Source organism: Macaca thibetana, chromosome 12, assembly GCF_024542745.1.
Source record: "Macaca thibetana thibetana isolate TM-01 chromosome 12, ASM2454274v1, whole genome shotgun sequence".
In the NCBI taxonomy this organism is placed as follows: Eukaryota; Metazoa; Chordata; class Mammalia; order Primates; family Cercopithecidae; genus Macaca; species Macaca thibetana.
The window spans coordinates 117,247,342-117,259,921 of record NC_065589.1 but is presented as its reverse complement, the minus strand read 5'-3'; the positions used below and the strand labels follow the sequence as shown (position 1 = coordinate 117,259,921).

The following is a 12,580-nucleotide window of genomic DNA, read 5'->3' as shown; positions in this document are numbered from 1 at the left end:
AAAAATGTAAAAAGCCATTCTTAGCTATAGGCCATGCAATAACAGCCACGAGGTTGGATTTGGCCCATGGCCATAGTATGCTGTCCATTACTCTACATTTCACTCAATGTTCAATATACAACAACAAGTTAGCAGATGTGTAAAGCAGGGGAAAGTGACTGACAATCAAGAGACAAAGCAGTCAATAAAAACAGACTTAGGGGTGATGTAAATATTATGTGTAGACAAGGAGGCTCTTGCTTATCACTCCTATTCAACATAGTATTGGAAGTTCTGATCAGGGCAATCAGGCAAGGGAAAGAAAAAAAATGGTATCCAAACAGGAAGAGAGGAAGTCAACTATCCCTGTTTGTAGACATCATCCTATATCTAGAAAACCCCATAGTCTCAGCCCAAAAGCTTCTTAAGCTGATAAACAATTTCAGTAAAGTCTCAGGAAACAAAATCAATGTGCAAAAATCACAAGCATTCCTATACACCAACAAGAGTCAAGCCAAGAGCCAAATCAGGAATGAACTCCCATTCACAACTGCCACAAAAAGAATAAAATGTCTAGGAACACAACTAGGGAAGTTAAAGATCTCTACGAGGAGAACTACAAACAACTGGTCAAAGACATCAGAGAGGACACTAACAAATGGAAAAACATTCCATGCTCATGGATAGGAAGACTCAACATCGTTAAAATGGTCATACTACCCAAAGCAATTTATAGATTCAATGCTATTTCTATTAAACTATCATTGACATTCTTCAAAGAACTAGAGAAAACTATTTTAAAATTCATATGAAGCCAAAGAAGAAACTAAATAGTCAAGGCAATCCTAAGCAAAAATAACAAATCTGGAGGCATCACACTACCTGACTTCAAACTATACTACAGGGCTACAGTAACCAAAAACAGTATGATACTAGCACAAAAACAGACATATAAACCAATGGAACAGAACAGAAAGCCCAGAAATAATGCCACACACCTATAACTACTGAGAAGAGCAACCCCAAGACACGTAATCATCAGATTCACCAAGGTTGAAACGAAGAAAAATATGTTAAGGGCAGCCAGAGAGAAAGGTCAGGCACATGTATCCCAGAAATTAAAGTATTAAAAAGAAAAAGAAAAAAAAAAAAAGACCCAAGAACTATATATGCCTGATGAAACCACAACACGATGAAATAATAAAAGAAGAAATATGGTCACCTTAATTGTGCTCAACTATAAATTTGATTGATGAAAGAATTTTCTAGTGTTTCATATGATTACAGCCTAGGAAAAAAAGGATTTCAAAATAGATAAAAGCTTTAAAAATCTATCATACACTATAAAGTTGGACTTTTCATATACTATAAAAGATGGCAAAATTATCATGTCTTTTTGTACTAAAGATAACAAACTCCATTTTAACATCTGATTTTATTTTTAAAAGTTTGGTATTTAATAAATTCTCCTTCAAGGTAGGCATTGTTGACAATCAACTTGAGATGTCAAGGTTAAAAATGAGGAAGGCTGAACATAAACATTTGCTCAAGGTACACTAAAATAACAGTGTAGGTATAGTTAGTAATGAAAGAAAAGACTACACTAAGAAAATTTTGGAAAATGAAAAGCAACTTAAGTGGTCACCTTAACTTAAGTGACAGAAAAAAAGCTAAACGAAAGCTAACAGTGTGAGAAAGGCCTAGAAGCAAGTTCTTTACCCCACAAACTCTAGAAATAGGGGTACAAATTATCTTTTAAAAAGAGAAGGCAGGTGTCAGGACTGAAAAAATGTTGTTTGAGAGTCTATATAAGCAACAGCCCCTACGTGACTTCTCTCACTTCCCCTCCCCTTCAGCCAATCACCATGAGAACTGGAGATTTACTCTCTGAAGAAAATGAACCAGGACGACTCTGGAATCAGGAGCATCCTGTGTAGCTGATTAATTTGTACTGTACTAATTGTACAGGCAGATTATACTGCCTGTATTGTACAGACAGAGCCTGCAAAATAAGACAGTCTAAATAGCGAATAGGGAAGTCCTCTCCAATCCCTTCCTCTCACTCAGCTCTAAGAAAACTGGCAGTAGGCTCTACAAACACAAGACCTATAAAACTATATGGCTTTGAAAATTGTGTAAATGAATAAGTCAATTACATGTACATACATACACTTATAAAATAAAACATATATAAATCAAATTTAAAAGACAGATGTGTGAGTGTCACACATACATACACATACACATTTTTTTAAAAGTATGGCACACCTGGATAAATAATTTAAATAACAAACACAAAGAGCAAGTAATAAAAATTAAACCCATCTTTCATCATCTCTGACTCCTTAAATATGGTAGCTACCCCTTGAGAAGCAAAGCAGACAGTTCTGGGATGAAATTTCTGGGTATCTATGAAGGTAGGAAGATGGGTACAGTAAGTGATGAGGAAGAGGCAAAATGGACACCTCCACCAGGATGCCATACTGGCAGACTGTATTTTCCCAGTAAGTCCAGAGCAACATTTCTGATCCCACATGATGATCCTCCACTTTTTATCAAGATGCAGTCTATTTCCTTTCACTTAACTCTCTGACAACCTTGACAAATAGAACATGGAACAAGTAACATTACATGACTTCCAAGGCCAGATTGGAAAGGCAATATGGCTACAGTCTGGCTCTCTCTCTCTCAAGATGCTCACCCTTAGAAACCAGCCACTTGGCCAGGTGCGGTGGCTCACGCCTGTAATCCCAGCACTTTGGGAGGCCGAGACTGGCGGATCACGAGGTCAGGAGATCGAGACCATCCTGGCTAACACAATGAAACCCCGTCTCTACTAAAATACAAAAAAATTAGCCGGGCAAGGTGGCAGGCGCCTGTAGTCCCAGCTACTCGGGAGGCTCAGGCAGGAGAATGGCGTGAACCCGGGAGGCGGAGCTTGCAGTGAGCCGAGATTGCACCACTGCACTCCAGTCTGGGCAACAGAGCGAGACTCCGTCTCAAAAAAAAAAAAAAAAAAAAAACCAGCCACTGTGGTCAGGCATGGTGGCTCATGCCAGTAATCCTAGCACTTTGGGAGGTGAAGACAGGCAGATCACTGGAGTTCGAGACCAGTCTGACCAACAAGGAGAAACCCTGTCTCTACTAAAAATACAAAATTAGCCAAGTGTGGTGGCACATGCCTGTAATCCTAGCTACTAGGGAAGCTGAGGCAGGAGAATTGTTCAAACCTGGGAGGCGGAGATCGCGCCATTGTACTCCAGCCTGGGCAACAACAGCAAAACTACATCTCAAAAAAAAAAAAAGAAAGAAAGAAAGAAACCAGCCACTGTGCTATGAAGAAGTCCAGGACATAAAGAGGTCATATATAGGTGCCTCAGCCTCAGCTAAGGTTTCAGGTAACAGCCATGTCAGTGAATAAGCCTTCAAATGATTCTAGCCTCCAGTCTTTGAGTCTTCCAGCTGAGGCCTGACACATAATGGAACAAAATTAAGCCTTTTTTGTGTGTCTGTGAATCTCTGACTCACGGAATCCCTGAGGACAATACATGGTTATTTTATGCCACTAAGTTTTAGGGTAATTTCTTATGCAGTCACAGTAACTAAAATAAGCTGGCCCTCCCAGCCCTTCCTTGTTCATCATACAGGCTAATGTTAATCAGCTGCACCAAAGTAAAAGTCAAGTCAAAAATTAGGGGTAAAAATCCTCATAGATTGAAGACATCAATCCATGTAGTACAGACACTATGCATTTTAAAGTATTTAATGCAAACATATTTAGTGAGTTGTTAATGCAAACATATTTGGTGAGATGAATTCTCATGCCATGAATTCATTTAGTGACAAAGAATGCATGGCACGAGAGGGCCAATACACTCCATAGGTTGGCTACAGTAAATAAATGGTTATACCAAAGCCATAGTGAAAATAGGACTTGACACTGAAACAACGCAAGCCAACACAAACCCAGTGATAATAGGCTTATCACTCCTATGTCCACAGCAGGGAGAAAGCAAGATCTAGTGAAGTTATATCAACTCCTTCATTACAAAAATTTCCCTCAGAAAATACAGAAACAGCTTTGATGAGATAATTGCCAGATGAAAAAAAGCAGGCTTTGGCAACATGAATATTTTACCTGTGGTGCAAAAATCTTTCATGAAAAGCAATGACTCCAATGGTTGACTTTATAAATCATTGCTTGGTAGTCTCCAAAGGAAACTGAGTAGTTCTCCTTCCTGGTGAACAGAGAAATGCTGGTGAACCTGGCAGATGCCCATAAAGGATTTCTGAGACTTAATGGTACTAAGTGGACACAAGAAAACAAACACCAGAACTCTCAAACCCCCAATTAGTTTGCAGGCTGCCACATACCACTCCACAGGTTGTAAAGTATATAACTGGAGATTTATTCACATAGATTAAAAGATAAATAATCTATCTAAAAGCACAAAGCAACTCTTCTGGTTTGAATGGCCTGGGTTTAAATGCCCAGAGGAATAAATATACTACACATCCAACAATTTTTTATATACACTGCTCCTCAAGTTTTTTGATGACCTGAGATAATGGTAGAGAAAGTTTCTAGCACCACAGAATGGTAAGCTTACTTACCATTCTAGGTAATATATCCAGGTCTATTGAAACTGCCAGCTAAATATATGTAATATATATTTTTAAAATATAAACATATAAAAGTACATTAAATATATATGTCTTTCTAAAAGAGTAACTAGACAGCACATTGAAAAATACAGCATACTACTGTCAACTAAAGTGCTCAACAGAAAATTATGCTAGCTGGGAAACATACCAAACCTTTTTACAATATTTTGAAATATAGTCAAAACTATAGTTAAAATGAAAACTAAGTATTAATTAAATTTAAGCTAAGACAAAAGTTATTAAGTTTATGCCTTTTCCAAAAAAGAATTCTAACACATGAATAATAGGAAAAAAGGCTTATTTTCTTATATCAACTGTCTAATACATGAGAGTTTCTATTAAATAGAAATTTGTATGAAGTAGAATTCTCTTCTTTTATATTATCTCTTTTTGGCAAACTATATTCCAACTATGTATTAACAGATGATAGAATACAAAAGAAATCAAAAGTTTAGCTTTTTAGAAAAGCACACTAAATCAGTTGGGTATTTTAGATAATGTTGAAGGTATTTTTAATGATAATGATGGAACATTCACTACTCTGCAGCCCCTTTTTCAATGTGAAACAGCTTGGAATTTCAGATAAATTCATAATCCTGCTTATATAGTAGTACACAGAAAATTTTAAGCTTAAACTGGTAAATAAGAAAGATTTTTTTTTATTATTATGCTTTAAGTTCTAAGGTACATGTGCACAACATGCAGGTTTGATACATAGGTATACATGTACCATGCTGTTTTGCTGCACCCATCAACTCATCATTTACACTGGGTATTTCTCCTAATGCTATCTCTCCCCCAGTCCCTCACCCCCCGACTGGCCCTGGTGTAAGATTCATATTTTATATTACTTAAAGATTTCGAAGTATAGAAATACCCAAGTAATACAGCAGAAAACACCCTGAAGAATTTGGAAATAACAAAACATCCTGAAGAATAAGAACTCCAGTTTGAATACAGACTGAATATATTATTATTTTCATAAAGTTAAATTTAGGTATGTGGTAATTATGAGATTCTTGGGATGCTAAAGTACTTATTTTCAAAAGGTTCAGGGAAAAAAATCATGAAGAGAGAAGGAAACATAAAGCAAATGTGCAAAATGTTAACACTGGGTCAATCTAGGTAAAGGGTATATGGGTATTCATCATAGTATTATTTCACCTTTTCTATATAAGTTGAAAAGTTTTTAAATAAAAAGGGAGAATACATTTTTATATGTATCAAGATATGTACAAGAATGTTCACAGCAGTATTATTTGTAAGAGCCCAAAGTGGAAACAAATCCAAATATATACCAACAATAAACTGGACAAGTAAACGGTAAGTAAAAGGATAAGTAAACTACAGTATATTCATACAAAAGGGTACTACAGAGCAATAACAATGAACTAACTACTATTAACACACCACATGGGTAAAACTTACAAATAACAATGAGCAAATAAAGCTAGACACAAATAGGATGAACAAATATTTGTTAAATAAATATTTCGACGACAGATAAGATCAGGGCTGTCATTTATTTTTGTTCAGGAAAAATTTTACTCACAGGCAGTACCAGTAAAATTACCATAAAAATGTATAAATTATTTAGAACAACAAATTCTTTTCAGGCCCCCTCAAGCACACTTATGAAAATCGCACACATACTATGGATCTGCTTACTAATCATAAGACACACTGTTGGTTTCTCAACAATGTCCAGTGAGCAACACTTTTTAAAAAGACCCAGTTTGAATGAGAGCATGCACCTGATACAATCCTGCACCAGAAAGACTTTTTTACTTGAATAAGACTTTTCAAACTCTACTATAATTTAATAATCCTAGTTTACATATATAACTGAATTCAGACTTACAGCCAGAGATATTTTTTAAAAGACACAAAATACTTACATTGACTTTGAAAGCTTGTACAGTGTTATCCAGAAGAAGGATGTTGCAAACCACTTCTGTATGCTGTCTGTCTCGGGCCAACTCTGATGCTCGTACATTGTAGGTTCTGCCAGCAGGCAATCGGAAACGTGAGGTCATTACTGTCCACACAAAGTCTAAGTAAAAAAAAAAAAAAATAAAATAAAATAATAACTAAATAAAAGGTTGGTAAAATATATGCTGTAGTTTAAAAGGCAAAGTTATTATATTTTTTTCAATTAAAACTTAGGTTGAAAACAGTTATAAATTTTGAAACACCAGAATAAGAATTGTTGTAGGTATAAGTTAGATATATATAGTTCATCATCAAACTAAAGTTACCACCTGTTTTGAAAAAGAGCTTTTTTTTTTTTTTTTTTACTGCTCCATCCAGAAGATTTAATGCATAAATTTTTTAAGAAGTCATATTCCAATTCAAAATATGTAAACTCTGGAGTAGCCAAAAGGGGTGGGAGTATTATGCTGCCTTAGGAAGGTGGATATTACTCATTGATGCAGGTATTTTAAAACACTGTAGAATGACAACAGGAGGAAAAATTATTTAACTTTGGCAGGCCCTTCCTTTTTTAAAAAAACTTAAGGTGTTGGGGAAACGTAGAAGTTAAAAAAAAAAAAAAAAAAAAACCCTTCATTTTAACCATCCTCAAAATTCAACCTAATAGTATTGTTGGTATTATTTCTAAGAAAACAAAAGCAAAATAGAAAAGGTGACCAATCTTTGCTCCTGAATTTTTAACCTAAGAGGTAAAAACTAGATGGTCTATAAAACAACAGAAATCACAGTGATATCAGCAATACTAGATGTTTAAAGACAATGAAGCTGTAGCTTCAAAGTTGTGAAAGAATATTCTTTGAAACACTGACTTATATACCTAGAAAATTAACATTAAGGTAGGAGGGAAAAAAAAACTCTTAAAACACTCAGGCATTTAAGGATTCAAACTTTAAAACACATAACACTCTGTCTTAAAGACAATTAGGTAAAGGAAACACACTAAACTAGAAGAAAGACTAGTATATGGGATGTTTGAATATGAGTAAGCAGTAAGTAGTAAGCAGTATGAATAATAAGTAAGCAAAATATAATAAAAATAGTATTTCAAATCAGTGGTAATAATTGGAGTTGATCTCTCATAGATTATTCATTTCAAAAGATTAAAGCTCAAAGTAAAAGCCAATGTTATATAAATATAAAAATAGTGTAAGGGAAAAAAGTCTTACTATGTTGACAAGGAGGCGCTTACCAAGTAAAATTCCAAAATTAAAAGACAGTGATTGGGCTGGGTGAAGTGGCTTATGGCTGTAATCCCAACAATTTGGGAGGTGGGAGGATTGCTTCAGGACAGGAGTTTGAGATCAGCCTGGACAACACAGGGAGGCCCTGTTTCTATAAAAAAGAATGTTTTAAAAATTAGTGGGCCTCTTTCATTTCGTTGAGCAGTGGTTTGTAGTTCTCCTTGAAGAGGTCCTTCACATCCCTTATAAGCTGGATTGCTAGGTATTTTATTCTCTTTGTAGAAATTGTGAATGGGAGTTCACTCATGATTTGGCTCTCTGTTTGTCTGTTATTGGTGTATAGGAATGGTTGTGATTTTTGCACATTGATTTTGTATCCTGAGACTTTGCTGAAGTTGCTTATCAGCTTTAGGAGATTTTGGGCTGAGAAGATGGAGTTTTCTATATATACAATCATGTCATCTGCAAACAGGGACAATTTGACTTCTTCTTTTCCTAACTGAATACCCTTTATTTCTTTCTCTTGCCTGATTACTCTAGCCAGAACTTCCAACACTATGTTGAATAGGAGTGGTGAGAGAGGGCATCCCTGTCTTGTGCCAGTTTTCAAAGGGAATGCTTCCAGTTTTTACCCATTCAGTATGATATTGGCTGTGGGTTTGTCATAAATAGCTCTTATTGTTTTGAGATATGTTCCATCAATACCGAATTTATTGAGAGTTTTTAGCATGAAGCGCTGTTGAATTTTGTCAAAGGCCTTTTCTGCATCTATTGAGATAATCATGTGGTTTTTGTCATTGGTTCCGTTTATGTGATGGATTACGTTTATTGATTTGTGTATGCTGAACTAGCCTTGCATCCCAGGGATGAAGCAAACTTGATCTTGGGGGATAAACTTTTTGATGTGTTCCTGGATTTGGTTTGCCAGTATTTTATTGAGGATTTTTGCATTGATGTTCATCAGGGATACTGGTCTAAAATTCTCTTTTTTTGTTGTGTCTCTGCCAGGCTTTGGTATCAGGATGATGTTGGCCTCATAAAATGAGTTAGGGAAGATTCTCTCTTTTTCTATTGATTGGAATAGTTTCAGAAGGAATGGTACCAGCTCCTCCTCTTTGTAACTCTGGTAGAATGTGGCTATGAATTCGTCTGGTCCTGGACTTTTATTGGTGGGTAGGCTATTAATTATTGCCTCAATTTCAGAGCCTGTTATTCGTCTATTCAGAGATTCAACTTCTTCCTGGTTTAGTCTTGGGAGGGTGTATGTGTCCAGGAATTTATCCATTTCTTCTAGATTTTCTAGTTTATTTGCATAGAGGTTTTTATAGTTGATGGTAGTTTGTATTTCTGTGGGATCTGTGATGATATCCCCTTTATCATTTTTTATTGTGTCTATTTGATTCTTCTCTCTTTTCTTCTTTATTAGTCTGGCTAATGGTCTATTTTGTTGATCTTTTCAAAAAACCAGCTCCTGGATTCATTGATTTTTTGAAGGGGTTTTTGTGTCTCTATCTCCTTCAGTTCTGCTCTGATCTTACTTATTGCTTGCCTTCTGCTAGCTTTTGAATGTGTTTGCTCTTGCTTCTCTAGTTCTTTTCATTGAAATGTTAGGGTGTCGATTTTAGATCTTTCCTGCTTTCTCCTGTGGGCATTTAGTGCTATAAATTTCCCTCTACACACTGCTTTAAATGTGTCCCAGAGATTCTGGTACATTGTGTCTTTGTTCTCATTGGTTTCCAACAACATCTTTATTTCTGCCTTAATTTTGTTATTTATCCAGCAGTCATTCAAGAGCACATTGTTCAGTTTCCATGTAGCTGTGTGGTTTTTTGTGAGTTTCTTAATCCTGAGTTCTAATTTGATTGCATTGTGGTCTGAGAGACAGTTTGTTGTGATTTCTGTTCTTTTACATTTGCTGAGGAATGCTTTACTTCCAACCATGCGGTCAATTTTGGAATAAGTGCAATGTAGTGCTGGAAAGAATGTACATTCTGTTGATTTGGGGTAGAGAGTTCTGTAGATATCTATTAGGTCTACTTGGTGCAGAGCTGAGTTCAAGTCCTAGATATCCTTGTTAATCTTCTGTCTTATTGATTTGTCTAATACTGACAGTGAGGTGTTAAAGTCTCCCATTATTATTGTGTGGGAGTTTAAGTCTCTTTGTATGTTTCTAAGGACTTGCTTTATGAATCTGGGTGCTCCTGTATTGGGTGCATATATATTTAGGATAGTTAGCTCTTCTTGCTGAATTGATCCCTTTACCAGTATGTAATAGCCTTCTTTGTCTCCTTTGTCTCTTTTGATCTTTGTTGGTTTAAAGTCTGTTTTATCAGAGACTAGGATTGCAACCCCTGCTTTTTTTTTTTTTGCTTTCCATTTGCTTGTTAGATATTCTCCCAAACCTTTATTTTGAGCCTATGTGTGTCTCTGCATGTGAGATGGGCCTCCTGAATACAGCACACTGATGGTTCTTGACTCTTTATCCAATTTGCCAGTCTGTGTCTTTTAATTGGGGCATTTAGTCCATTTACATTTAAGGTTAATATTGTTATATGTGAATTTGATCCTGTCATTATGATGTTAGCTGGTTATTTTGCCCGTTAGTTGATGCAGTTTCTTCCTAGCATTGATGGTCTTTACAATTTGGCATGTTTTTACAGTGGCTGGTACCAGTTGTTCCTTTCCATGTTTAGTGCTTCCTTCAGGAGCTCTTGTAAGGCAGGCCTGGTGGCCTCTCAGCATTTGCTTGTCTGTAAAGGATTTTATTTCTCCTTCACTTATGAAGCTTAGTTTGGCTGGATATGAAATTCTGGGGATAAAAGAGGACACAACCAAATGGAAGAACATTCCATGCTCATGGATAGGAAGAATCAACATCATGGAAATGGCCATACTGCCCAAGGTAATTTACAGATTTAATGCCCTTCCCATCAAGCTACCAATGATTTCCTTCGCAGAACTGGAAAAAACTACTTTAAAGTTCATATGGAACCAAAAAAGAGCCCACATTGCGAAGACAATCCTAAGCAAAAAGAACAAAGCTGGAAGCATTTCGCTATCTGACTTCAAACTATGCTACAAGGCTACAGTAACCAAAACAGCACAGTACTAAAACAGACAAATAGACCAATGGAACAGAACAGAGGCCTCAGAAATAACACCACACATCTACAACCATCTGATCTTTGACAAACCTGAGAAAAACAAGAAATGGCCCCATTTAATAAATGGTGCTGGGAAAACTGGCTAGCCATATGTAGAAAGCTGAAACCCTTCCTTACACCTTATACAAAAATTAATTCAAGATGGATTAAAGACTTAAATGTTAGACCTAAAACCATAAAAACCCTAGAGGAAAGCCTGGCAATACCATTCAGGACATAGGCATGGGCAAGGACTTCATGTCTAAAACACCAAAAGCAATGGCAAAAACAAAACAAAAAAATAGACAATGAGATCTAATTAAACTAAAGAGCTTTTGCACAGCAAAAGAAACTACTCATCAGAGTGAACAGGCAACCTACACAATGGGAGAAAATTTTTGCAATCTACCCATCTGACAAAGGGCTAATATCCAGAACCTACAAAGAACTTAAACAAATTTATAAGAAAAAAACAAACAACCCCATCAAAAAGTGGCAAAGGATATGAACAGACACTTCTCAAAAGAAGACATTTATGAAGCCAACAGACACATGAAAAAATGCTCATCATCACTGGTCATCAGAGAAATGCAAATCAAAACCACAATGAGACACCATCTCATGCCAGTTAGAATGGCAATCATTAAAAAGTCAGGAAACAACAGATGCTGGAGAGGATGTGGAGAAATAAGAACACTTTTACACTGCTGGTGGAACTGTAAACTAGTTCAACCACTGTGGAAGACAGTGTGACGATTCCTCAAGGATCTAGAACTAGAAATACCATTTTACCCAATAATCCCATTACTTATAACCCAAAGGATTATAAATCATGTTACTATAAAGACACATACACACGTATGTTTGTTGCAGCACTATTCACACTAGCAAAAACTTGGAACCAACCCAAATGTCCATCAATGATAGACTGGATTAAGAAAATGTGGCACATATACACCATGGAATACTATGCAGCCATGAAAAAGGATGGGTTCATGTCCTTTGCAGGGACATGGATGAAGCTGGAAACCATCATTCTGAGCAAAGCATCACAAGGACAGAAAACCAGACACCACATGTTTTCACTCATAGGTGGGAACTGAACAATGAGAACACTTGGACACAGGACAGGGAACATCACACACGGGGGCCTGTTCGTGGGGTGGAGGGCAGGGGGAGGGATAGCATTAGGAGAAATACCTGATGTAAATGACGAGTTAATAGGTGCAGCAAACCAACACGGCACATGCATACCTATGTAACAAACCTGCACATTGTGCACATGTACCCTAGAACTTAAAGTATAATTTAAAAAAAACAAAATTAGCTGGGCATGGCAGCATGCGCCTGTAGTCCTAGCGACTCAGGAGGCTGAGGTAGGAGGATCCCTCGAGCCCAGGAGTTCAAGGTAACAGTGAGTACAGTGGTAACCACTGTACTCCAGTGTCAGAGACAGAGAGAAACCCTGTCTCTAAGAAACTAAAATGACAGTGATTGGTAGAGTGGGGGTGGGGATGGGGTACATGGCCCAGCTATAATACTGTCTCCCAGAAACTCTCCTCACATATAAAAATACAGGCAGGTGGAAAGTACAAGGATGGAAAGAGATGTATCATGGAA

The 12,580-nt window shown here is 36.7% G+C and overlaps 1 protein-coding gene across 8 annotated transcripts in view; it reads right to left on the bottom strand.

The window, feature by feature from the left end:
* PTPN4 (protein tyrosine phosphatase non-receptor type 4) overlaps window positions 1-12,580 on the bottom strand; it is a 232,478-nt gene that overhangs the window by 169,691 nt on the left and 50,207 nt on the right. For 7 of the 8 annotated variants that reach the window (XM_050752693.1, XM_050752700.1, XM_050752699.1 and 4 more), the window contains one exon: window positions 6,543-6,697. In XM_050752693.1, the coding sequence (XP_050608650.1) occupies window positions 6,543-6,680 (138 nt within the window). In that variant the 5' untranslated portion in view covers window positions 6,681-6,697. Of the gene's footprint in view, window positions 1-6,542; window positions 6,698-7,802; window positions 11,158-12,580 lie in introns of those variants that run through there. The other variant, XM_050752694.1, reaches the window with a different exon arrangement.